The 26,472-nt window shown below is 39.8% G+C and overlaps 1 protein-coding gene across 2 annotated transcripts; it reads right to left on the minus strand.

Annotated features, from left to right (window-relative positions):
- Window positions 1–500: 500 nt before the first annotated feature.
- rbm33a (RNA binding motif protein 33a) lies at window positions 501–26,472 on the minus strand. 2 transcript variants are annotated; one of them, XM_017406556.3, is made up of 19 exons: window positions 26,291–26,472; window positions 22,759–22,837; window positions 22,043–22,091; window positions 21,558–21,631; window positions 21,169–21,466; window positions 19,304–19,426; window positions 18,727–18,895; window positions 18,355–18,569; window positions 17,005–17,296; window positions 16,497–16,558; window positions 12,806–12,935; window positions 12,037–12,389; window positions 11,395–11,646; window positions 10,887–11,192; window positions 9,765–10,517; window positions 7,976–8,152; window positions 7,054–7,239; window positions 5,165–5,253; window positions 501–5,021 (listed from the first exon to the last, which is right to left on the minus strand). In XM_017406556.3, the coding sequence occupies exons 1-19, from the start codon at window positions 26,307–26,309 to the stop codon at window positions 4,973–4,975; spliced, it is 3,675 nt and encodes a 1,224-aa protein (XP_017262045.1). In that variant the 5' UTR covers window positions 26,310–26,472; the 3' UTR covers window positions 501–4,972. The 2 variants fall into 2 exon arrangements, with proteins under 2 accessions (XP_017262045.1, XP_017262044.1); XM_017406555.3 differs by having other exon boundaries at window positions 12,025–12,389; window positions 26,291–26,471.

Here is a 26,472-nt window from a genome sequence, read left to right on the forward strand (position 1 = left end):
AAGATTCTAATTTTCTGATATGATGAATTTGAGATTTTCATTTGTTGTCATTTGTAATCATCAAAATTAAACGAAATAAACATTTGAATTATATGAGTTTGTATGTAATGTATGAATATAATATACAAGTTTGACTTTTTAAATGGAATTACTGAAATCAATCCACTTTTTCATGATATTCTAATTTTATGACCAGCACCTGTAAACTCGTATAAATGGTGTGGACTGACCTACAGCTTCTGATCAAATTCTCTTTTTTTTTTTACTTGTTTCTTCATAAAAATTATTCTCTTGTTTCTGAGAGGTTTACAAGAAACATAAACCTACACTGATTGGCTCCAACAGAAAGGTGGGAAGGAGCCAACTTTTTTAGATTTTTTTATTATTTTAATACCTCCTAAGGGCTGGGAACAAGAAATCCAAACTTCAAATCTTCTGTTTAAAGCAGGAGTTTGTTTCTCTTTCAACTTAACCCATCAAATCACACAATGACACATTTCTTTATGTGCGTCATGGTGTTTATTTTACAGGTTTTTTCTTTTTTTTAAAAATATAAACAGTTTTAGATTCTTATTTTTTTACATCACAGTAGAAGTGTTCAATCATTCACAGCATCTGAACGAACTGCACAAACGTTTCAGCACAATGCAACAAACAATGATTTCATATCTCGTACATCAGCGATGAGTGAAAACACTTTCGGTCAAAACTCGACAGGTTTCAGTCATTATTCGGTTGCGACACACGGTTCCATAAGACCGTCCACAGCGTTATCACAGATTGGACCCAACAGTGAAGAAGCTTCGGTGCAGAAAAAGCCACAGAGCGGTTTGCTTTAGAGTTACGGTCTGCTCTGTGAGGCCGGATGTCGTCACGGAGGTGGAAACCTCCATCCAACAAACACCGGTGATCCGGGCAGGCCGCCCTGCTGCCGTTCAAGCAACAACAGCATTGAGGAAAAGGTGAGAAACAGTCAAACTTGTCTACGGTAAGTTTAGGAGAGCTGCGAAGCCCGGACAGGCGGAGGCGGGAGAGCTGCTTGTGGTGGGGAGAGAAAAGTCAGAAGTGGAAGCTTGATTTCCAGGCCTGAAGAGCTGAAAGAAAACCTTAAAACGTGAGGCGGGAGTTAAAGAAGGAAACAGAAAGCGACGGGTGTCCACAGCGCCGACCTGCAGGAAGAAACAAACAAACAAATGTCCGAGTTAATCAAATCTCGACAGAGCAGCTGAAACATCAGCAGCGCCACCAGAGTCGGACCATACCAGCAGTTCTACGCGCTCTGCGGACAGAACCTTTTAGTTTCTGCACGGCGCAGACAGATAAGGGTCTGTCAGCAGCAGAAAATAAAAAAATGAACTACACTGAAAATATAAACACTTTAGAGCAGCGGTTCCCAAACTTTTCAGCTCCTGACCCATAAAATACCAGCAGCAGAGGCCGTTGCTAAAACAGGACAATACTTACAGCTCAACAATCATGATACAAACTTTATTTATTCCTTGGAACAATTATGCAGCGGGGCTCTAGCTTCAGCTTTGGGAAGCACTGAATTAGAGGAACCACCTTAACGAGAAGTCGTTGGTTTCTGAACTTTTAGCTCCAGTTTTCCAGATCTGCTCCAACATTTAAAGGCTTTAAGCTAAAAATAAACAAGATTTCCAGATAAGATTAAGTAAACAGAAGCTGCTGCATAAAACTTTCACTACTATTACTTGGACTTCAGGTACTTGTTATTCACAGATAAACAAAAAGCCAAACAAATGATGGTAAAAAACACAAGAACGTTGAATAATACATGCAGAACCCCTGGTATGGTCACTTAAACATACAGCTGACTAATGTTTGTGTTGCTGCTCTGATGGGTGGGTTTGATCTGGAAAAGAAGTAGGTAACAGTATTATTTTAGAAAAAAAAAAAGAAAATCCAAAGGATCTGAATCCTGAATCAGCAGCTGAACCTGATGGGAAATAAAACAAAATAAAAACAACAACATTAAAGTTAGTGATGCATCTTTGACCCAGGGTTTGGTGTAAAATGTCTGATATCTGCTGTAACAAAAAGCCCAACAGAGAAATGATGCGTTTAAACCGCTTTAAAACACATGAGGTGGTTTTCTGTAAAAGCTGCAGTGACACACTTCTAATAAAGTGACGACTATATCTGAACATTCAGGTGGTTTTTTGGAAATAACCCTTCAATTTGAAGTACAATAGATTCAATGTGAATCTGTGTTTGCATTTCAAGACGTCGCGTCTTATAATTTCGTTACTTTGAGCAGCGCTGCTCATACTTTGATCAAATAAATCCACAGGATTTACTACAGCGTGAAGAAACCTCCAACCAAAAACAGCACAGGGAGTACAGGGCAAAAAGTAAACAGCAGCTCAAAAACTCAAAGGGAGGGAAACACAGAAAAGTCAGTTTAGACGGTGCAAAAAGTACAAAAAGTTACAAAAAATATTAAACAAACTAATAAATAAAAGAAATAAGAAAAACTATTCAACCAGAAGGAATTTTAGGGGACATTTTTAGGCACCCTGACTGTCCCGCTGATACTGACTCCACTGGTAATAATCCCTACTGGTAGCTTATTTTAAAACTTGTGCATTTAAGTAATAAATCATTTAAAGGAAATAGGATTAAAATGCTGTGATTCACACAGAAGCTCCTGTAATCAGTAACACTGCTCCTCAAATCCCTTATTTTAGAAGGGATGCCATCCAGATAAGCAGCTAAAAGTGGATTTCTTTAAGTATTTCCACAACTGTTAAACATAATACTCCAATTTGTTTTGGGTTTTTGTTTGCCCTAATGCAAAATATATCCAAGTGAAGACAGAAAGGAGCATTTAGAGCCTCTTAACTCACAATGCTGCTCATCAGGATGTCATCATCATGAAGTTTGCACCTCAAAAAGGAAATCAACTCAGTCACGTTCCCCTTTCAGCAGCGAGGTTCATTTTCTAAGTGTTGAACCTAGAAAACTGGTTTAATCCTGAGGTAGTTAATGTAAATATATATATATATATATATATATATATATATATGTGTGTATATAATCGATGCAAGGTGAAACCCCACAGATTCTGTGAAATACAAGTGATTAAAATGTGACACAGATAAAAGATCGGCACCAAACACATGGACGCCACACAGAAGCACACATCTTCGGACTAAAGTTTCACCGGCTTCACATACCAGCAGGTTTACGGTATATTGGCCACAATTTTTATTTTTTTCCCCTCCCCAGTTTTCCCTTAAATGTTTGTACGTCTTATGAACAGAAATGTGGTCCAGTCATCTCTCATTTTAGCTAAAAAAAAACCCCAACAAAACCAAAAAAACAAAAACAACCCCCCCCAAACCACTTATAAAATGATGCCTGGCTTGATACATCGACTCAGCCTTTACATGTAAAAATGTTTAGCTTGATACAACATGACTAACACGAGGAAAAGAAAAAAAAAACAACAGGATAAATACTGAGGGGAATCTGTTTGGTATGTACATGATCGCTACAGAGATAATGGTTGCTCCCTCACAAACTTTTTGAAAGAAAATGTACACAAAGTTCACTTTTAACTTCGCTTATTCATAAGGTGGGTGAACGAGACAAATTTGCCAAATGACCGGGAAAGGGGGGGGGAACACACACGACTAAAAGAGAAATGCAACATGAGTCAAAATGTTGAACAGAGAAAAACAGCTGCTGAGTTTGAAGCTTTTGGGAATGTAGTGAGATTCTACAAACGAGGCTAAAAATGCCGGGGAACACAAAGGGGCTGCGTTAAGTGCTGCAGAAGTGTTTGTCATGTTTAGGAGAATGTATGGATATCAGAATAAAGGGAGGTCAAAATATAAGAAACATAAGAAGCGCCGACTTCAATCACTCCAACCTTTACTCCTCCCAAATAGGAACGGATTTGAGCAGAATCTGACAAAAAAACCTATAAAAACTGACAGTAATTCTTCCCAAACCTCCAAATACAACACTTCCCAACAATATGAGACGAAGGCTGCTCTTAATCATAAAAATCAGACAACACTCTTAGCGCAGATCTGAAACCTAAATCTAACTACTCCATAATCAAACAGAGAACTAAAACACATCAACAAACTTAGTCCAAACACAATCCAAGGTAACGTTTAAAGGAAAAAAAACAACCTAATAATACACCGGCAACTTTCAATCAAGAGAACAGCTCCAACACTGCGCAGCACCAGAAGCTTACACAATCCTTACAAACGGATGAAACCACAGAAGTACAGACTCTGCTGTATGAAATGTTACATCCTCACCATCAGGCCAGCGGTGTGTCTGTACACAACGTGTCCACTGGGTGGCGCCACGGACCAAACTACGGCTGGATGTCCAAGCTGAAAGCTGAGAAGAACAACGCACTAATAGTACTAAAACACCACCATCTACAGGAAGGGAGGGAAATGGGCTACAAACAGCTCATATGGGCTCATGGACTAATCTGCCACAATTCTCCGCATCAAAACGCTGAGTCACAAATAAACCATGAACTATATTCTGTGAGGCGGCCAAATCTAAAGGTTTTCTTTTATAGTTTTTATAAATAACTCTGAAGAGGTAAGTAACCATTATCCCATGATACGCTCTACTTAAAGTGTCCGTTTAAGATGGGGGCGGGGGAAAAAAAGGTTTTCTTGTTCTTTTTACACAAACATAAAAAAAAGGATTCACCTTCCAGTGTCTTTTTCATGTTGTTTCAAACCTACAGCCTCTCAGCGGGCAAAGTCAAACACATGCATGCTCACGGCTAATAAATGTCTTTGTGTTGATTTGTCCAAACGGGAGGAAGAGACGGACGTCGAACTTCGTGCAGAGACGATGAATGGCCCCCAAAGAGCTGAAGGGATTTTCCTACCCCTCCCCTGGTGGAGTTATACACCAGAGGCGTCCCACGTGAGGGGAGAGTGGCTTCTTACTGGCTTTGTTGTGCTCCTCATCCATCGATCAGTGACACGTCAATGTGGGACAAATCAATCATGTGCCTGTGTAGCAATCATCATAATTATCAATGGGTCACGGTGATTTCTATCTCTGTGCAGCTTTATTAATATTACCAAGAAGTAAAGCTCTGTCATCGTTTCATTGTCACTTGTTTAAACAGAAAAGGGAGAAGAACGCTGATTACCTATTGAAGCTCGTTTGGAAACTTGCTGCGTGTTGGGGATTGGAAAATTTGGCGACAGCTTTCCTCTGCTGGGGCATCATTTTAAACATCTGCAGAGACCGGAAAGAGGAGAATAAAAATAGATGTTTACACGTGGACTAAAGTAGAAGTGGTGGGGAGAAAAGGAATAATTAATCCCCCTTTTAAGACTCATTTCCAAAGCAACTCAAAAGAGGGCGCTATTGTATCACACGTGCAGATTTCATTATTTCTACATCTGTGGGTGCAAGTAAATATCCAGTTTCTAAGCTTGAGAAATAAATGTTAAATAAGAAAACGCTGACTCTTAAAAAAAAAAAAAAGCTGCTCAAAATGTTTATAAAAACTAGATGCTCATGAGAAAACTCAAACTCCAAAACGCATTTAAACTCTGAAGTTTTTACAGATGATGGGTGAAGGTTAGGGATGGGCATTCCAAGCGAAAGCACTCTTTGAATCCGTTGCTCAATATTTGATTATTCTTCAAACACCCCCACCCCTGCTCCACACACAACAAACGCTACAGATACTCGGGCTTTTTCACAACGTGTGTTCAGCTCATCTTTTACTCGTAACACAAGTGGCAGCACAACAACCTGCTGGAAAAAACAGCTCTGAGCTGAACCGAGCTACTTTAAACGCCACGCTGAGAGAAAACTCAACAGTTATGAACATTAATTTAACACGTTCATTTTAAAGAACATTCATTTTAACAACCGCTTGTGTTCTCATGGTTGCGGTGAGGACTTGTGAGTTATTTTCTACTCCGCACACGTCCTGCGCTGCTGTAAAAACCCACTTTGGACACACACACGTGCCGCCGATAACTCCGCCAGCAGACATATTTGCGTTTCTCCGTTTTCACCGGTCCAGTGGATCAACATGGAGGGGTGTGCGCAGTTGTTGCTTACCCGTGGCCGTAGTTTCCACTTTGTAAGACTTTCAAAATAAATCTGCGACGGTGGAAACGGACGCGCAAGCGCTTCGAGGGTGATGGCGGTCGTGGTGGGACGAAGATAGCGCCCCGTATGGAAACATGCCGTGGTGGTTAGGATACAACTTGGTGCTTTACCGCTACCTTGTGGTTCTGTTAACAATGTGTTACTACCAGGTGCCAGTTATGGAAAAAAAGACAACAAAAAAACAGTCAAATTTATATCATTTAATGACTGCCAGCCCTAATGGAGGTAGGCCAATAAACCGGTCAGACACTAAATTATTAATGACCATTTTTAAATAATTGCCTGAGCTTACTTTAATGATTACAGACCAGACAGAAAAACAGTTTCAACCAGTGAGAACGGTAAGACTTGAGTCGCTCATATTTAACTGGTTAGATATTGAACATTATTTTTAGAACAAGAGGAAAAATGAATAACTATAATCTACTTAAGAAGTAGATTCATAGCGATCAGCTGTAGTCTAGTTAGGAATAGGTTCTGACGTGCATCGAGACTCAGAGCTAAATTATTAAAGATCTTAGTACTTTTAAGTTTCAACATTATCAACTCCATTTGTAGTTAAGCGGAAATCTGTTTCCTTCAAAGGCTGTGAGTCGGAGCAGCTCTTGTCCATGCAATTGTGTACGACAGCTACTTTATGAATTAGTTTAAAAGAACTGCAGATTAATGGCTGCACAAAAGCCTCGTCTCAAAATGGAAGTATTTCAATGAGCGAAGAAAAGCAAAGTGTAAGAAAGGAAGAAAAAAGAAGAAAACAGCACAAAAAAAATTTGGTCATTAATAAGTGGTTATATTTTTGTAAGGTGGGAAAAAAGCATTATACAGCTGCCATCGACCTGATTTCTGAAGATTGGTAGCAGCCACAGAAAAATCCCTACTAATATCTCCCATAACGTATTTGGCACCTACCTCAATGGGACCGATGGACCTGAGGAGGTTCTTCAGCTGAAACTCTGTTGTAGACGAGGAAAGGCCCTCTATGGAGACGGTAGAGCGAAGGACCTCTGCGCCTCTCTGGCTCTGTCTGGTGGGCATTGGTTGACCTCGACCCACCAGCCCAACTCCTCTACTTCGGCCCCGGCCCGACACGACCACCTAACCAGCAGCAGGAGAGATAATTACCCAAATAAGAAACAAATGTAGGGAACAGTAACATTAAAAACTGAGGAAACAGAGGGAACACTTATGTCTTTAATAATGTAAAGAGGTTTCTCGACAGAGGTATGTTTAAAGATGCTTTTTCTCTTGTGCCTCTCAGACTTTAACATGATTGACTCATCACCTTTCTACACAGAACATCAATGTCAGAAGGTGATGCATGCTGCATGACATTCTTCATATGATCCTGTGTGAGAGAGGTACAATTTCCCAGCTGCAGAGGAGGAGGAGGAGGAGGAGGAGGAGGGAAAGACCCTAAAAAGAGCAAAGAGGGGGTAGTAGGAATGTGTGTGTGTGTGTGTGTGTGTTTGGGGTGTGGGAGCATAAAGGAAGAGAAGCCATGCAAGCCTAGTGGTGGCTGCCTTACACTGTCAGCATCAGCGAGTATGGAATCTGTGACAAGAGCTTGGTGGTGACAGGCGTGCAGAGAGGCCAGGGGATCTTGTGTAGCCCCGTTGTGATGTTTTCAACATGTCAATACTCCTGCACCTGTATACTGTCCTGTTTCACTGCAACTACTGCTTGATTGGTATCTCTACTGAATAAAAATGTAACGCAACATTACAGGAGACATTTCGGCTTGTTTTTCCAGTTAAGGTGCCACGAAGCGCACGCTATTAATAAATACATTTCGGGTGAAAAGATTGTTAGTGTTAGCTCATTTATGACATACCCTGCTTTGCTGTGTGCTGCCCCTGCCCCCGCGGCTAGCCTGCGGTGTTCCGCCTGGTCCCTGTTGCTGCTGTCCCATCATGGTCACCTTTCTTTGGACGCTCTGGTTGAGCGGAGATGCTTGCCAGGAACTCTGCTGCTGCATTGGGTCGACGGTTGCCTCGGGCCCCTTTTCACTCTGAATGGAAATAATGATGAAAAACACTAAATCTGCGTCTCTAATTTTCAGCATTTATCTCTAACCGCACACATCACACACTTGTGCTAACAGAATGAATGCAAGTGAAGTTTTTATGACTGATGCAAAGCTATCTCCCTCCATAAAGGAAACTGAAAATCTGCAAACACTGAAAGTGGATTTCTATCGGGGGCAGACTGTGGAGAATAGAGATCAACCAAACAAGGTGATGGTCTCATTATCAAATAAAGTCACAGCTCTGCTCTGTTGACGTGCGGGGAGGAATTGAAGGTCGTCTTTTCTCCGACTCTGCAGAAAGATGTGACAGATCAATACGTGGGAAGAAAAGAGGTGCTATCTCTGACCTGTCCCCAGCTGAGAGTAAATGGATTAATCCCTTCTATAGAAATCACAGCTCCTGATTGCACCCATCAAATGCTAAGCTGCATTACACTGAAACGACAGCAGCTCGATGTGTATCCCATCCCCCTTCACTCACACACACCCTTCCCTGAGCTTTTGTGTTTTGCACAGCTTTGTATTACCCCTGATGAAAATATAATTTGCTTCTTATCTGTGTGCCTAAGCTATACAAATCCAAATCCTCAAAAGTGGCAACTTTCTTACACAGGTATTATGAAAGATTAATTACAAGGGTCTTGGATTGGCATCTTTTGTTGCCTCGCACCTGAAAGATGGGTTGATATAAGAAGCAACTGAGGGATGACAGAGAGGAAGAAGGGAAAAAGAAGAGATACCATTGTCAAACTCTTGTTGATGACAGCAGAACAATGTGGAAGAGGGAATCTTCTTTTCACTCCGATTATTAGCCCCAGCTCTTTCCATCCCTTTTTTCCCCCCGCTTCACATCCCACTCCACTTTTTTCTCCACGATGCAGTAAATCAGATAGCTCTACACAGGTTTCCATTAACACACAGACACCCAGTGATCTTCATCAGCAGCCAGTCGCCAATTTTGGCACAGCAGCTTGATCCTCTGGGATGGAAAGCAGCTTATTTCAAATATTATCACATCCCACCACCATGTCTCTTAAGTGACAAGTATTAATGTTTAACATGCACGCCTTTATGGGTTTTCAATAAAGATTAATGTGCAATTAAGGACAAAGCTGCAACTTATCAGGAGAGAATGAAATAGCCAGCAGTGATATTTTCTGGACTTTGTTAGAGTTATTGTCAATCTTATTTTACCTTCTGTCTTTAGGAGAATGCTTATCTGTCCTGAAAAGAGGATCTCAACCTTTAAAAGTAGTGACGAGATGTCCCCAACTCTACAGATAAATGTCAAACGGCTCTCCTTAATGCCTCCAGCCTTTCTGTGTTACAAAAGTATGTAAAGACATTCTTGCTTAAATACCAGTTCCCGAAGCTTAAAAGAAGAAACTCTTAACAGATCAATTTTGCCAAAATGACACAGACATCACTGTGTCATCCTCATAGGTTAGATATCAACTAGATTACAAAATAGACAGTGAGAGAAATCATTGGCATTTCTGTTCAAGCTGTGTAGTTTCCCCTGTGGGTAAAATCTTTTGTAAAGGATCAAATAAATGTCAGAGAAGGTGTCATAAATATGAAACCACATGCTCACCAGTCCTGAAAGTTGGACAACTCTGACTTTTTGTGGCACCTGCTGACCTTCCACAGCAGAATTCTTGACTCTTTGCATCACAGTTCTTTTAGCCCCGGGTTTGGATCCTTGAGTCTGAGCTGGGCCTGGTGCCGCTGGTGTGTTCGTCTGAGGAACCTGAAGGGACTGAACCGGAGCGTTGGGTCTGTTTACACTCTGCACAGAGCTGTTCCTTCGTTGTTGCAGCTGCTGATTCTGTTGGGGCTGAGTCCACTGCTGTTCGGTAGCGGCGCCGGGGATTTGCTGCTCCTGTGTGCCGCCTTTTACTACGTGCAGGCGTGCCTTAACATTCGGATGTGGTGTAGGGGTTTGAGCAGCATCACTAAGAGGCAGGGTGTTGTCTTGATTAGGGTTTGTTAATGAGTGATTTAGTGATGGCTGCATCCTTTGAGGAACCAGTTTCTGTTGTTGTGCCTGTAGCTGAGGTCGTTTTTGTTCTGGCTGCTGCAGTAATGGTTGCTGCTGCTGCTGCTGCTGCTGCTGCTGCTGCTGCTGCTGCTGCTGATTTGATGGTGCAGGCTGAGTCTGTGTAGGAGTAGGGCCTTGGCTTGGTGTGGCTGTTTGAGAATTAAGCCTATCCAGCAGCTCCTTCTTTCTGACACCAGCCTGCATTTGCCGTCGCCACTCCTTCCTCTTCAGAATCTCTTCTCTCAGACGCTTCTGCTCCTCAATCTTCAGACGATACTGCCTCGTCTCCTCGTCTTCATCAGGGTTCTGTGGAAAAAAAAAACATGCAGGAAAAACAATAATGATGAAGTTACTTCCCCACAATTGCTTTAAAGCTGTGAATATAGGTAAAGGGTACCAGTTGCACTAAAAAGTCAAAATTATATTGCAGGAATGGTGTTTAATTTTCATCAAAGCAAAAATTGATGATAATCTTGTTGTTTTGTTTATGTCAGTAACCTTATTGTTTATTTCACTTTCTTTAGTTTATTCCTGACATCTGGTTTACTACTTAGAAAAAACATTTTATATAAATCAATGAGTTCATTTGTAAATGATCTAAACTGTGTTTAATTGTAGTTTTTTTGTTATTTTTCTAGTCTCTGGGAGAACAAAAACTCATCTTCAAACGCTGACCTCTGGTGTGGTGGTGGTGGATGGTGCGCTCAGGGTTCCCTTATTAACCATTGTCCTGCCTGCCCCCCCAGGCTGTGATTCAGGCTTTGCAACTTGGCCTCTTCCTCGGCCGCCGCCAGACATCGGCTGCGTGTTCTGCCCCATGCGCGTCCTCGGTGTTGCCCTGGCAACAGGCTTGATGTTGGCAGCAGGGGAGGCGGGGGTTGGGGCAGGGCGGGTACTGTTCATGTTTGTGTTACCAGGTGCTACAGGGAGCTCCCGCAGGTTGCTGTTGCGTTGCTGCATTTGTTTGGAAATAGGCGTGTTCTGTAAACAAAAATAAATACCCAGTTCAGTGTTTAGTAATTCAAATTCATTTTTTTACAAACAATAAATCACAACTCTCCATCAAATCAAGTTGTGTTTACTTAAAAAATACGACAGAATAGTGTGCCCCCACAAAAATGGAAAGTCCAGATATTATCAGTTTGACCTGCAAAATAGTTGAGCTAATATGTTAATCTCATACCATTCTCTGCCGGTTTGACATGCTGCGCTGCTGTGGGTTCTGAGGGCGGGGAGTCATCTGCCTCGGGCTACCGTGCTGTTGGTGGAAAGGATTCTGACCATGGTGTGTCATGGGGCGAGGCTCACTGAGATTTATCTGTTGCTGATGGGGTAACTCTTGCCTGTGGTGGTGCTGCTGCTGGTGGTGCATGGGATGGGGCGACATTGGGTCGTGATGTGGCAGCTGAGAGACAGGGGGGGCGTGCATTAAACCCTGCAACATTGGGGAAAAGAGGAGAAAGTAAATGTCAGTTTTACTAATATCTTAAAACACAAGAAATATTGTCTCATATGAGTCTTTATCACAGCATTAGATTGGGCAATTTATGGGAAATTACCCTCCTAATCAGCGTTTTTGTTTAGTGATATCAAAGTGATTCGTTCACTAGAGGGAGCTCTTGCCTATGCCTCAGCAAAATGCAGTTGTGCCAAAAAATTTGGCTTTTTTTAAAAAAAAACTTCAGCAACCATAAATAAGACAACTAGTCAAATCAAAAACTCATTTTTAACAAACAACCCAAGAGACAATTAGAGCCGAAGCAGAGAAATGAAAACACAAACACACAAAAACGTAGTCAATGAAATCACTTACTCTTAGTCGTACCTGCATCCCAAACTGAACTTGTGGAGGGGGAAAAGGGTTCCCCTGCTGGCCAAAGGGCTGACGGGGGCTCATGAAAGGCCTGGGTTGGTTAGGGGGGCCACCTTGCTGATTCAAGTTCACCATCCCCTGGTGACCTTGGTGAGGAGGGAGGTTTGGTCTTGGGGGTTCTCTCTGAAACAATCCTATTGGGCCCTGGCCCGGCTGGTTAAAGGGCGGTCCTGGCGGGCCGAAGCCCATGTGGCCCTGGCCGGGCAGGTGCTGCTGGTGGAGGTTGTTGCTGTTGTTCATCAAAGGGCTGGGGCCCTGGTGATCAAACATGTGCTGCGCTGGAAACCGTGTTGAATCTGCACACTCTGTGGCCAAACAAGGAAGACCATATAAAACACAACACAAGTGAGAAGGATTTTCTTTTCTTTTTTTAAACTTAAGAGCCTGTTTCAGTGCCAATAATTCCCTCTCCAGATGTGTAGTGCTATTGCCAAAAAAACAGACAACTTCATTAAAATGGTGGTGTAACAATCAGGTAGATAGATCAATTCTGTATTAACAATGTCAAAAAAAAAATCATAAATATGCATGTTTATTGCCGTTTCCAAGGTTCATTCAGATGTATATATATACATACATGCATTTAACATGAGTTCTGCTAATACAGCAGCACCAGAGAGCTAGCAGCATACCCTCTAGGTATTGCGCTAGAGGTGATAAAGAGGGTTAAATATGCTAAGAGAGCTTTGTAACACTCGTCAAGGTTGGGTGTGAGACTCACCTCCCATAAACAGGGGCTCTCTGTCTTGGGGGCCTTGAGGTGGCTGGTTCCTTAAGGGCTCCAAGTGATGAGGGGGCCGCTGAGGCTGACCAAAATTGCCTGGCATGTGATGCTGGAAGTCTCCCATTACCTGAGAAAAGAAAGCTCATGAATTATATGCCATCTGAAAAACTCAATCAAAAACAAGTTTAGCTAATAACAAAAAAATGGAGAAATTACATTAGGATCAGGGAGTGATTTTAAATGGAATGTGGGGTTCATTAAACAAATGTTGAGTCTTGAGTTGTACACATCAATATGTATGCCAATATCAAAGGAACCCCTCAGCATGAATTCTTGAACAAACCTGCATTAATGCTACTTGAGGCTCTATTGATAAAACCTAAAGCCAGCCTCTAACAAGGAAAGAGCATTTCAGGAGGGAATAGGTGCCCTCATCTTTGTTTCAACTACTTTGTATCTTCAACAGCTTTCTACTTATTGCTTACGCTCTAGTCCCAATCAATTTACCTAAGAAAACTAGATAACAACTGTTTAATCCCTCCTTGGAATTTGAACCCCCCTCATAACCGTCTTCTTTATTCTTTTAAACATCCATCTCTGTTGAAAAATTAACCTGCTATTCAACACGTGGCACTTCCACAAATGGGCTGCTTGCCTCCTCCAAGCCTATTGTAAATTACTTAAGATGCTATCAAGGCCTAATCCATCTTTATTCCACTGCTGCGTGGAGGTATTTAGAGAGAAGAGGTGTTAGAAAGCAAGGCCAGAGTTCCAAAAAACTTGCTTAACATAAAGTTAATCAAAAGGGCTTAGAAAGACAGGAGATCACAATGGGGGCACAATCATGCCTTTCTAAAAGGTCAGGCAGCCAGGTTTGCACAATAAGGACTCTGGTGTCCATATAATACCTCTCAAATACCACAGCTCATCCTCTCACTTCTAATCCCTGATAAAACAGTGTCTGGAATGCTCAATATTTAACTGATGCTGGTGCAGCTTGAAGTGAGAGGATATATCCAAGACAAATATAATGAAGAAGGGCCAAATGTTAAAGTACTTAATAAATTACAGTAACTTCATTTTAAAAAGCTGCTTTGTTTCTGGGTACTATGTAGACATTTTAACCAGTGAATTTGATTGACCTCATTCATACACCTGGCGTTGAATTTTCTAGAAAAAAAAAATTAATATCAGACTATGAAGGTTGTTAACTGGTATTTTTGCTACAACACAAAAATCTGCAAAAAATAATTACCAAGGGTTTATAGGCAGGTAACTAAAGCTGGTGATACTTTCAAACAGTGGATCAGAAGGAGGAAACATTCAATCAGAATAAACGTTGCCTATTAACTAAGTGTTAAAATTATTATTATTTTTTTTTCCTACGAGGGTAAAAAAACTCATTTTGGACTGGTTGTCAAAGTTTGATCGTTGAAGTATTTTTACCTGCATTTAGCAACAAAATTGTCATCAAAAAGCAACATATATGACAAAGGCAAATACAGACTGAATCGCTCCATTTCAGTTATCAAACCAGCTAGCTAGCAGCTTTTTTTACTGCTTCATCAAACTGGTTACAATTTTAAACTGGACCTAACGACTTAGTGCTTGCTTGGCACCAGTTCCTTTGTGCTTCCAACAACAGAAACAATGGCTCCAGCAATGAAATCCAGTGCTACAGTAGCACAAAATTCTGGTTGATCCAGAGCAAAGTGAATAATTACTGTGGTCTGGAGATGCATAAAAACCAATAAAAATAATGTGAGGCAGTGCAACGTTTAGTTTGTCTAATTCAAGTTCAAACACTAAAAACAGCTTTAACAATGATATGAAATCAAAGTAGTGCTAAAGCAACATTAACTCAATGAGTCTCACATTCCTGCTGCTTGTTTAAATGTCACCAGTTGGGGAGTGAATGCAGATAAAGGCAGCAGAGCAATGAAACATAATGGAAAAGACATTTAAAGTGATGTTGTGATGTAGCTCCATAGTAGCTTTTTAGCTTTGGAAAAATAAACTAGTTTTTTGCAGTTTTTATGTTTTGTTTTGTTTTGTTTTTTAGGGATCCGTTAGGAACCGGCTCCAGCAGTCCCAGTTTAGCACTGGAACCACTTTGGTGGAGAAGATGATTCTGCATAGATCATCCAGTGGACCATCCAACATCAAAACAATGCAGTGCTGCACTAAAGTCATGTGTTTTCTTTTGGTTTATTCTCTTATTGTCTTAAACAAATTGAAAAACAGGCAGTCAATAAAAGAAAAAAATGCTAAATACAAGACTTTGGAAAGGAAGTCCATCTAGACAACTTTCACAAAATACCCCCTTAAAAATTTAAAGTCTGCATTTGTTTATTTTCTTTAATGGATCATTTATATTATTGAAAATGGTCTGCAAACAATAAAAAAATAGAAGCTCTGCAATTTTAAATATAAAAAAAATAAATTGTGTGAACAGAATAAATATTCCTAATAATGACTTTAATTGGTGTTCAGATGAATATTTCAAAACCAGTCTCCAGCAGCAAAAAATGTGAGGCAGTAATACTGGAGGCTATGACCCCCCATTAGCCTGGCCTTTAAACAATTAAATTTGATGGGATGATAATGTATGATAATCATGAGTAATCAGGTGCCCGCTGATAAATGGAAAGTTGCTGGCTGGTGTGTCACCTGCATTTCAAATCGTGTCCTTGGCAACACCCGTCTAAACGTGATTGACAGCTGGGGAATCCAACACTGTGCCGTTCATCAGCCCAGTTGTCTGCAAACCCTTCCCATTACATTTTCTACTCTGATATAAGCTAAACTGTTTCTTGCTACTCTGCTGTCAATATCTAACATGACTGCAGACTTCAGGGAACAAGAATAGCATGATACTGACATTGAAGGTAGGAAAAAAAGTAAATAAAAATCCAGCTTTTGATTAAGACTGTCTCCTGAGAAAGAGCCAGGCTCATTTGTGCATCCACATGAATGCAATTGGATGTAGCTATTTTGTGATAGCCAATTTGCATAAATCCATATAAAATTGACTTTCCAGAAAGATGTCAGTCAGTACCAGCACCACCTGATGCCTGGGCACAATTATCTAAAAAGATGGATCTTCTTAAAGCATTTTAGTTGACTTTATAGAGAGCCAGTTCATGTCTTGAATGGGTTCTTTATAAGTGAAAAAGGGACCTATATTTACAGGAAATCACTAACTTGTGTTTTCTTTGTTCGATGTGATTTCTAACTTAAGAAGAGATAGAAAAAAAAGTTGCTTCCTACCTCATCAATCTACCACCATGTTTCACTAATTCAGGTACCATTAAGAAAACATTTCTGTGCTTTCGGGACACAAACATGATGAAAGCGAATTTTAACCGCCACTATATCCTGTATTCACAATTCCATTACGTGCGATGCTGGGTAGTCTGAGCTCCAGCCCATCCATGAAGAGCTTCTAAGTAAGTCCTGTAACTGCAGGCACAGGCGCAAAAAGTATTTTGCCTGAAGCTCCTATCATGCATTTCCAGTTGTGCAGCCAGACTCATATCAGTGTTTACGGATTTGCTTTAACAGTATTTGGCCAGTGCAAACAGTCTAATTGAAGTAATGTTATTGCCCTCGCATAAAGGGTCGCTGACCGTGTGGTGAGTGAGAGAAAGTGAAGCGAAAGGAAGGTGGAGGAGCAGCTGCTACTCACAGGAAACCTCTGAGGACCCACAGCAGGTCTGGACTGGCTCTGAGCAGGAGGCATCAAGGGCACTGCAATGAGAAAGAGGGGCAAAACAGAAAGCAAAAGGAGGAGGGGGGGGGGATGAAAATGAGAGGCAGTAGGCAGAGAGACGATGTGATTGTACAGAGGAAGAAATATCTCTGTGCTGTGCTGAAGGCTCTTACTCAGGCATAAATGTTAAATTTTACCACAGAGTTGTGCCTCATATTTACACTGGTATGTACAGACCAGGGAGCTCAAGGCAATATTAAATACATGAGAATAATTTATTAAAACGTGAATAAGGTATTTGCTGTTTTATAGCATTTGGCATCATATAATCAATAAACTTGATTTTGAGGTTTCAAGTTTTTTGAATAGCAAGGATTTCTGACTGTATGTCATAAATTCAGAAACCAGGAAATCAAAATGAAGAGAAATCACTTAAATAAAATAATAATTATTTAAGGCACATTTCTAATATTAACAAGCTGACCTTGTACAGAAGACTGTGAAGGTCCTCTAAAGTGGGGGTTAATGTGGATGTTTTTGGGCTGTGGGGGCTGCTGTTGGTGATGCTGAGGGAATCTGGGTGGCGGGGAGCTCATCATTCGTGGTGGTTGCTCCATCTGGGGTCGCAGCGGTGGGGAGCGATGAGCCATGTGAGGGGGGATGAGGGGTTGCTGGCGACCATGCTCCTGGAAGGAAGGAGGTCCTCTTGGACGTGAAGGGTGGTGCTGATGAGGCTGCAATTGCTGCTGATGCGGAGGCGGCATACGGGAGGATGGCTGGTAATTAAAGAAAACAAATAAACAAAAAGCAGAACATCTGATAAAACATGTTTCTATTTAGGATTCTGACTTCACTGCTTACAGTCACAAGAAACAAGCCTTTTATGTTCATTTGCAAAATGAAGCTGGTCAAAATAATTATTTAGATCAAGTTTGAGGATAGAATATACATATTTTTTTCAGAATCTACACAAGTGAGGCAAATAAAGCCCACCTTGTTGAGATCAGAAACAAAATCAATGGGCCTGCTTGTACTGGAACATCTCAACCTCCTGATTATTGTTGAAACCACAGTTTAGTTAATGGGTATTTCAAAGTGATCTTTGATAATTGCTCAAACAAACAAAACAAAAGCAAACATGCCAGTGACCAAATTAGTCAAATGCTACAACGTGACAACAATGATACGTTGCAAAAAGCACACCCTCATTAACTGCGGTCAACAAAATGTATGTGGTGCTCCCATGTCATCTGTGTGCCATTAATTTTTCATTTCCAGTGTTGTTGTTGTGTTTTGAATTTTACCGTCTATTATCATTAATTAATAACACTTAAAATAATGCAGTGCTCGAGTTGAATGCCACGCAGCCTTGAGAAGAACTACTTCAACCCTAGGGGTTCTTTCCAGCTCTGAAAACACACTTTGTTTTGTTACCTGCAGCCTTGGGCTAAAGTTAAAAAAAAAACACACTACACATTCACATATAGGTTTAGCTGGAGTATGCAAATTATTTAAGAGTTTAAAGTGTTTTGTATCTTCGCTAATTATGTGAAACATGTCAAACAACTAAAAAATCAAATCTACAGATCTATTAGGGATTATTTTATTATATAAATTTCAAACCCTGTTATCCTGCAAAGCTTTATGTCCAAATATATATAAAGAAGCCAAAAGGTTTTTATTTTCTTCTTTAAATAAATACATTTTAATAAATCTGAAAAAACACATTCTTTAAATCTATTTAAATGAAGGTTCCCCATGTTCAAACTTTAAATGTTACAGCCAAACATATCCTTTAAAAATGGTTTGAGCAGATTACTTAACAACAGTTTACCTGTATGCTCATGTTTCCCATCAGGGGGAGCATTTGGTCATGCATTTTTCTCCTTTGTCCTCCTCTAAAATCTGACATTCCAAACCCAGAAAATCCTCCTCTTCCTCTGCCTCCTCGCCCCCCTCCTCTGCCTCGGCCTCCGTAACGATTTTGTCTCTTCTGCCGCTCCTGTTCCTCAAACTCCATCAAATCTTTTTTGGCTTTCTCTGACAGTTCTGATAACACGCAAAACAGGACAAGAGTGCATATTAGCTGTGGAAAAATTACACTTTCAAGTAGTAATGTCAAGCTGTATCAGAGGAAAACATTAATGCAAATATTTAACGTTCACTTTGACAGCAAATTAAATAAGAAAATGAAAGAAGTTTGTACCAAGAGTTTCAGGAATGTTCCTCCTTTTATTGCCTGCATCTGCCAGACGCACAACAGCGCCTTCCTTCCTTTCAGACTTAAATCGTATTCGGCCTGAATCTTCCACTTCATCTTCCTCTTCATCTGATTCCTCCTTTGTTTCGTCATCTGGCAAAGTGTCATGTTCACCCTGAAGACATTTTCTGATGTTAAAATCACAACTCTTTGACCGTAACATCTCCTTTATTATCTTGCAATGTGTAAACTCGGAGCGGTAATAAGACAAAACAAAACTGGAGCTGAATTTCAAAACAAATTTCAACACAAAGAATGAAAACCTAAATATTATGATAGCTTTTTACTGACTAAAATTGTATTAACAAAATCATGACTATTTCCATACCCTCATCTTTCACTTGCTCCATAGATTTACAATATTTCAAATACATAAAAAAGAAAATCTAACAAATGAGAACAAGTAAAATAAAAACAGTAAATGAGTCATAGAGCTATGAGTCTATTATTTCATATCCAGTGTTAGGGTTTAACTACAAATTTAGAAATCAGTGAAATTTCAGTGTGAACGGTCTTAATTTACCTCCTCTGTGTCACAGACTTGAGATGCCTCAGTGGCGGCGTCTTCTTCATCTCGCTGCTCCTCTCTTCCCACCTCCTGAGTATCTTCCTCCCGTGTAGCTTCATCTTCGCCATAATCTTCTTCCTTTCGAGTTGTTATAAAAAGAAAGAGTAAGTTTGCAACAACACAGTGATGGTCAAATCAATTGCTACCTAATTATGTTAAAAAATAAAACATTTATTAATGGTGAGCAGCAGTTCTACAGACAGGCAAATAAATACAAGCCAAATAGGTGAATGAATTCTTTAAATGCAAGTTTGCAAATAATACAGAATTTATATTTCATATATATAGAACTTAAACATCAATAAAGATGCAAAAATAAAAGGGAATGCAGACTAAAATGTTTTGGTGAGGATTTGGGGAGGCACCAGGGAACCCCACCCCTTCCAAACGCAAATTACCATAACAGTGGGAGCAAGGCTTCATTACTATTCCTGACAGCATTTGAAATTCAATGAGATGTAAATGTTTGACATGATATACAGAAATGCAGGCACAGATAAAAACACTCCTCCCCGCTTCAGTGATGGTGAAAATATCATTGACTGACTCCTCACAAATCACTCTGTTATTGGCTGCACTGTAAGTTCATGACTCCTTGTCGAAAATATAGCACAAAAGCAGACATTCTGGGATGACAATTCATTTTTTTTTATTTCCATAACAAGATTTATTTTAACCTATGATGCAGTTAGTTGATACAACCATTTGATGAAATGTTAAATGAAAAAAAACTGCTGTTCAAATAAAATCTACAAGAAAAAGCTGCTGCATTGTTTATAAAGGGATGGCTAATCCTCCTTCGGAATAACAAATATTATTTACTAAATAAGGTCAGACTGCAGGTCACACAATGGTGGTTTTTGTTGTACTGCATTAACCTGCTACCCAGAGCACATATAAATGCAGAAAAAAAAACCACTCCAAGCAAACCAGACAAATGAACAGACTGCCCCAGGGGAAGGGAACAGCTTAATCATTGAAAATGTTCCACGTAATCCTCAATGGTGAGCAAAATGTCAAGGCCAAGCAGTTTAGTGACCTTGTAAACAGCCATAATAAACATCCATACCAACAGACATCTTCCAAAATTTAAAAAAGGCAGTGACTTTGGCTAAGAAGGTCAATATCTTATCTTTGTTTTGAGAAGGGAGGCTAATATATCTCTGTCAGGTGCCAAACACAATCACGCCATGGTAAATGGACCATAACAGACATTTGCACATAGATCTGGTCTTATCTTTGATCCTCTTAGCCTGGGCTAAGAGGAAAGGGAAACGAATAAAAGAGAAACTCCCATCAATCATTAGAAAACTGTATGGAGTGTCCTCAGGAAGGTCAATAATCTTTTCACCTGCATGAGACTTTATCAGATCCAGTCTAAAGCCCGAGAAAAAAAGCCGCCCACATTAACCTCCGCCGATTGGCAGCACGTCTCCCCAACACAAAGCGGCTTCTTACTCCTCCAAAGATACAGGGCCCAAGGTCACAATGGCAGCGGGATTCGGAGGCGACAGCAGAGCATTACCTAGTGCCAAACAAGCTGTCAACTAAACTTTGTCAGCAAGATGGAGAAATTTGCTGGCAGGAAGCGATAATGATTCTAATCGTCCTCTGCCCAAAAACGCCAGCCAACATCTCCTTCACCTGAATAGATTTTTTAATCCCGACTTCTTCCCAAGCGAGACAAGAAAACTGACATTATCTCTGGGACATAATAGAGATGGAGAGAAAGGGTAGGTTGAACAATATGTATGTGTATGTGTATGTGTGTGTGTATACAGACTTTTACATTAAAGTACTGAGCAAAAGTAAGAACTCACTTGAAATTCGCCATCTATGGGCTCAGTTATTTGGATGTCTAAGACTTCATCCTGGTACCCATCATCATCCTGGGCAAAGTCTCTATTGTAATTGAAGGTTTGATCTTCAGACATCTCTGTGTTGTCTTCCTGATTGTATTCTTCTGTATACTCCTCTTCCCCCTCTTGATGGTACCCCTCCTCCTCCTCATCTTCACAGCCCTCTGCACCCAGGTTCACCACGTCATCTGCGTAGTCTGCTTCCTGCGAGTCGTCCTGCTGTCCAAAGGATGTGCCCACGAGGCTAACATCCTGACCACTGACAAACAAACACAGTACACATTTCAGAAACACTATGAGGTATAATGGGGGGCAAAAAGAAACCAGGAAACAGCAATGAACCAGCTTACGTCATATTTAGGTCTTCATCATCACTTTGAAGAAGGTCATCGTTCAACTCTTCATCTGACACTTCTGAAGGATTCTGAAACAAATAAAAAAAAATCTTATTTTTTTGCACTATTCCTCTTCAGTTGCTTTACTTTGTGTTAAGGGCGTGGGGGCAGGGGGCCACCTCCATCCCTTAAGGATGCTTTATTCCCATGTGGTGAAGGCAATCTGGGCAGGTCAACACAGAGCTTTTTTGTCCACAGCACTTCCTCCTGGTTCACATCAACAATTCCCCCTGTGGAGGAGCCACCTGCTTCAAGTCCACTCCTCACGACTATTCTCTAAAATGTTCCAACAACACTGTCACCCAATGTTCTGGATGTTATTTTCCTACTTGTAAGCACAAAATCAACACTAAAGAAACAACCTGTTCTTCTGGTGCCAAGCAAAGAATCAGGAAAAAAAAGAAGAAGAGTGAAATTCAAAGAGTTTTTCTTATTCTTACCTTTTTACCAGACAGCCAATCCTCCTCTAACAAGTCTTCCTCCAAATCACTAAAAAATGGACAAGAAAACAAATTATTTTCCCATATGCTGCTGTTTTTCTTCTTATAATTGCTTTTAAAATAAAAATAAATAATACCCCTTCTTATTATTTTAATATCTTCTTTCTTTTCAACTATTTAGTTCCACTTTATAAATCTGTCAAACTACAATAAAAAGCATAGTTTGTTTCACTGCAGATTCTTGCCTCATAAGTCTGAAAAGTCTAGTCTTTTAAACAGCGATTTTTAATAAATTATAAAAAAAATTACAGTTACATGCTTTCTGCACCTGTGCATAATAAAAATTCAGCTGTAATAAGATATTTACATATTAATAAAATAGCGTGTCTGTAGTTTTAGAATACGATTTATACAAATATTAGTACTGTTATTTATTTATTTAAATTAAATGGTAAGTGACCTTGGTTCAGTGCATCTCAACACCGGTTGCTTAACTCATCAAAGCAATATTTTACAAATCACACGACTGCTGACAACTTTTACTCAGTAATATTAAAATACTCTAAAAATCATAGAGAATATTTTGTCACTTTCATACACAGCTCGAGTATAACCCTGTCCTCTTCCTGTGTCTTTACGTTTTCTTTAGCAGGTTGTAAAATAAATACAGAAAAGCTGTATTTTGGTAAAGATCTGAGCACATTTCAATGTTTTACCTCTCGAGGGCATCATCGTCGCCTCTCCTCCGGCGTGACCGCTCAGTACCAGGTTTGTCGTATTCGTCAAAGTCGAAATCTGCAACAGAAGAAAGGTTTTTCTGTAAGAGCCATTCTTTGCTCAACTAAATCTAGGAGGAAATTAGTCTTTCCTGGTCCACTGACTAAATCCAAATGAATTATAGGCCCGTGTACTTTCACTCTTATACAAACATGTCACTTGGGCTGCAAGGACACAAATACAAGGATCACAGTTGAGAAATACAAACCAATTAATATTGGGATTCTTCAACAAATTTCAGTTATTTAAGAACAAGGCAAATAAAATTTATCTAGAATAAGTAAAACTACTAATTTTACTTGTTTTTGTTGCATAACCAGACAGTTTCAGGTTCTTGTTGTGGTAGTAATTATTTTAATTGATCCCATAGTGATGGATAAAAAAACCTTTGACCTCACCTACATATTCAGACCATTTTCAGTCTTGGCACACTGACTCGGCACACTGACTCTAGTGAAGGGACTCGTGGTAAGTGAACAGCAGGTCAGTAAACTGTCAACCAACGACCTGAATGTGTTGAAGTTTGTACCAATACTACGATGAAACAAAAAGTCCAAATCAGTCACAGCACGTAAAAAAAAAAAATTCAGAAATTTGTTTTTCAGTGGCACAAACTATTCAATAAACAGATAAGTATTCACATCATCTTAGGGGAGATATAAAGAAAATTGGTTTACAACTACTCTGATTCAACAATGTTATCTCTCCTGACATTGAGGTTGTGACACATCATGCAGTGGTCCCCAAACCTACTCTTTGGGGGCTACTGGCCTGCATGTTTTAGATGTTTCCCTGCTTGAACACAGCTGATTTAAATGAATGGGTCACTAACAGGCTTCTGCAGAACTTGATGATATGCTGAGGAGGTAATTCAGCCAACGGAATCAGGTGTGCTGGAGCTGGGAAACATCTAAAACTTGCAGGACAGTGGTAACCCTCCAAGGAGCGGAGTTGGGGACAGTTTGAGCTAGAAAGATGTCAAATGAAGTCAAGTATAGAAATACAGTCAAAAGGCCCTGGAAGTGTTTCAAAATTTACAAAGAGGTCAGCAAGACAACAAGCGAAGGATCACTCAAACTGTTGAGCACCATATTTTACAAATCTACAGGGAAATTGCTTTGGATGGCAAAAATTCACCTTTCTGTGAGTGTAAGTATCCTTCTGCCCTTCTGGACTAAAACTACTTTGTCCTCTGTCAATTGTAGGTAATATACTGAATGCTCATATTCCACACAATTAATTAATTAGAAATAGTTTGAATTCAAGAAAATGTAAATAAAAACAGCTTTAATTACATTTCATCCACATGTCTTATCTTTTTGTCTGAATGTTTATTATTTCTCTTTTACAGAGAAAAATACCTATACTCAATGGAATAATCAATGGGATACGGATTTTCAAATAACCGTGAGGTGCAGCCTTAATTATAGACAGAATACTCAAGATTTGTCATCCATAGAGCATAATATGGTGTCTCCGAAACAGGAGGGACTTAGACATGTATTTCAAACACACACATACCCCAAAGGAGACTGTGCTCATGTTTCCATAGGAACTAGTAAAAAGCTTAGGCTACAACAGTGTGTCACTCAACCAGCATGTACAATACCAGGAGCGTAAAAACAAAGCAACTCAGCATCATTATTTTTTTTTTTTTTTTACACGAGTGTTTTTTTCTGCCGGGACAAAATGTCTTTAGTGGAAATGGCTTACAGCTATGCTAAAGTCTGAAAACTAAATATCTCTGTCTGTTGAAATGCCTACTGATAATTCAGTTAGTGCCTTTGTGTCTTAAAACATGTGTAAAGTTGAGATAAAGACAACAAGAAAATGCTCCCTTCAGTTGTGCTACAAAATTTGTTGGAAAGCTGGTAGCCCTAAACATTAATCTGGTATCACCCCAGCATTAAAGCCACCACATGAGAAAAAAAAACAGAAAAATTTAATCTTCTGCTAAAATACAAAGCTTGTGCTGCCGTCACAAAGTGAACAAGGGGGACAAAATGTTAAAGAATAAAAAAAAACTTTTTGGACAAACCAGAGCTATTTCCATTTAGATTTAAAATGACTGAAAGAACTGTAAAATAGTGACAAGTTATTCATGACAGGGTCTAAGTTCCCACTTAAAGCCCAAGTTTTACATTTTTACTGTATCTCAATGTCAAATTCAAATCAAATCAAAGAGCTGACACAGAATCTGACAGATGCGTTATAATTCAGTTGATCATCTACTGTATGTTGGGTTTTTAGCTATTAACGCCTTGGGAATGACCTTGTTGGTGCTAAAACAATTTCATGCCTGTTAAGGCATGATATCTTTGTTGTTTTTACAGATTTAACAAAAGAGATGGGAAACATTTGTGTCTTTGCGACAAGCTGCTGGTAACAAAGTGCCAAAAAAAGTGCTACCCACTTTGGGGGCCCTTTCAAACCAAATACATTAATAAATCAAGGTTAGCAAGCTTGAAGTGACTAGTAAAAGCCCCACCAAAAATAATACAAAGCTTTTTGTAAGCTCATACATTGTGCTGCCACCATTAAGTGTCAAACAGTACGCTACAACATCGCAACAGATACTAAACCTCAAATTTCTAGACCTCAAAGTTGATCTGAGTCTATTTTCATTTTTTATATGAAGTTTTGAACGTGGATGCTTATTTTATGTGTTCAAATCCAATAACTAACATTCATTATCTCTTCTATGAATGTTATTATTCTACCAATTTACCAAACAATTGTCTATTTAGTTACTGCAGGTCACACTTGACCAAACCAATACACAATTGTGTTTGAGTTGCAAAACAGTGGGAAACACAGAAAAGCAACATCCTTGCGTCACGAGAAAATAATCTATTTGAGTATAATATTCTCTTGGCCCCATTTTCATTTGTAAGTAATGAAAAATAATGTCTAACAGGTTTATAATTTGCCTTGTGATGAACTGCCACAGGAGAGCTGTATTAATGGTCACTATGATTTCTCGATCAATGTTAAACTTAATGCTTGCCGTGTTAGCTGTAACACAAAAATACATTATTCTGACTATAATCAGACTGTAAATGCTGCGTGCGACGAGCAGTTAAGGTTTTAGATTACAGAGCAAGAGTTTGGGAAAATATTTACTTGTATTTTGTACATAAAGCACTAATAAATATACTCTTAAGGCTGCGTGCGCAGGAACCCTCAACAAACGAATATTAGCTTCTATGCTAACCCTCTTTTTTTTGCTAGGTTACTATTTGACCTTAAATTACTGCTACTCGATACATACACCTTGTTTTACATTACTGACTCAGCTGCAAATATAGTATTATCTGAATTTTATCTCTGCTTTCACTCTGGTGTCAAACCTTATTGACATTCTGTCTGAACACGGCCTACAGTGCAGCAGCTAGCCAAGCTAACGCTATTTAGCATAAAGCTAACTTAGCATTGTGAGAGGGAGGGGGAGAAAACACCACTGCTACTCACCCTGAGCGTCGGCTGACATGCTGCAAGGCCCGTCTTGCTTAAAGTCAGACTAATAAACCGTGGACTGCATTTAAAATTCAGCACGCCGTCAGTAGCATCGCTAAAACCAAGCAAGTCTCTGTGCAGGGTTGTTTTTCCTTCCACAACCGGGACACAAACATGGCAGAGAGGCGTTCGCGGCG

Source organism: Kryptolebias marmoratus, linkage group LG21, assembly GCF_001649575.2.
Source record: "Kryptolebias marmoratus isolate JLee-2015 linkage group LG21, ASM164957v2, whole genome shotgun sequence".
In the NCBI taxonomy this organism is placed as follows: domain Eukaryota; kingdom Metazoa; phylum Chordata; class Actinopteri; order Cyprinodontiformes; family Rivulidae; genus Kryptolebias; species Kryptolebias marmoratus.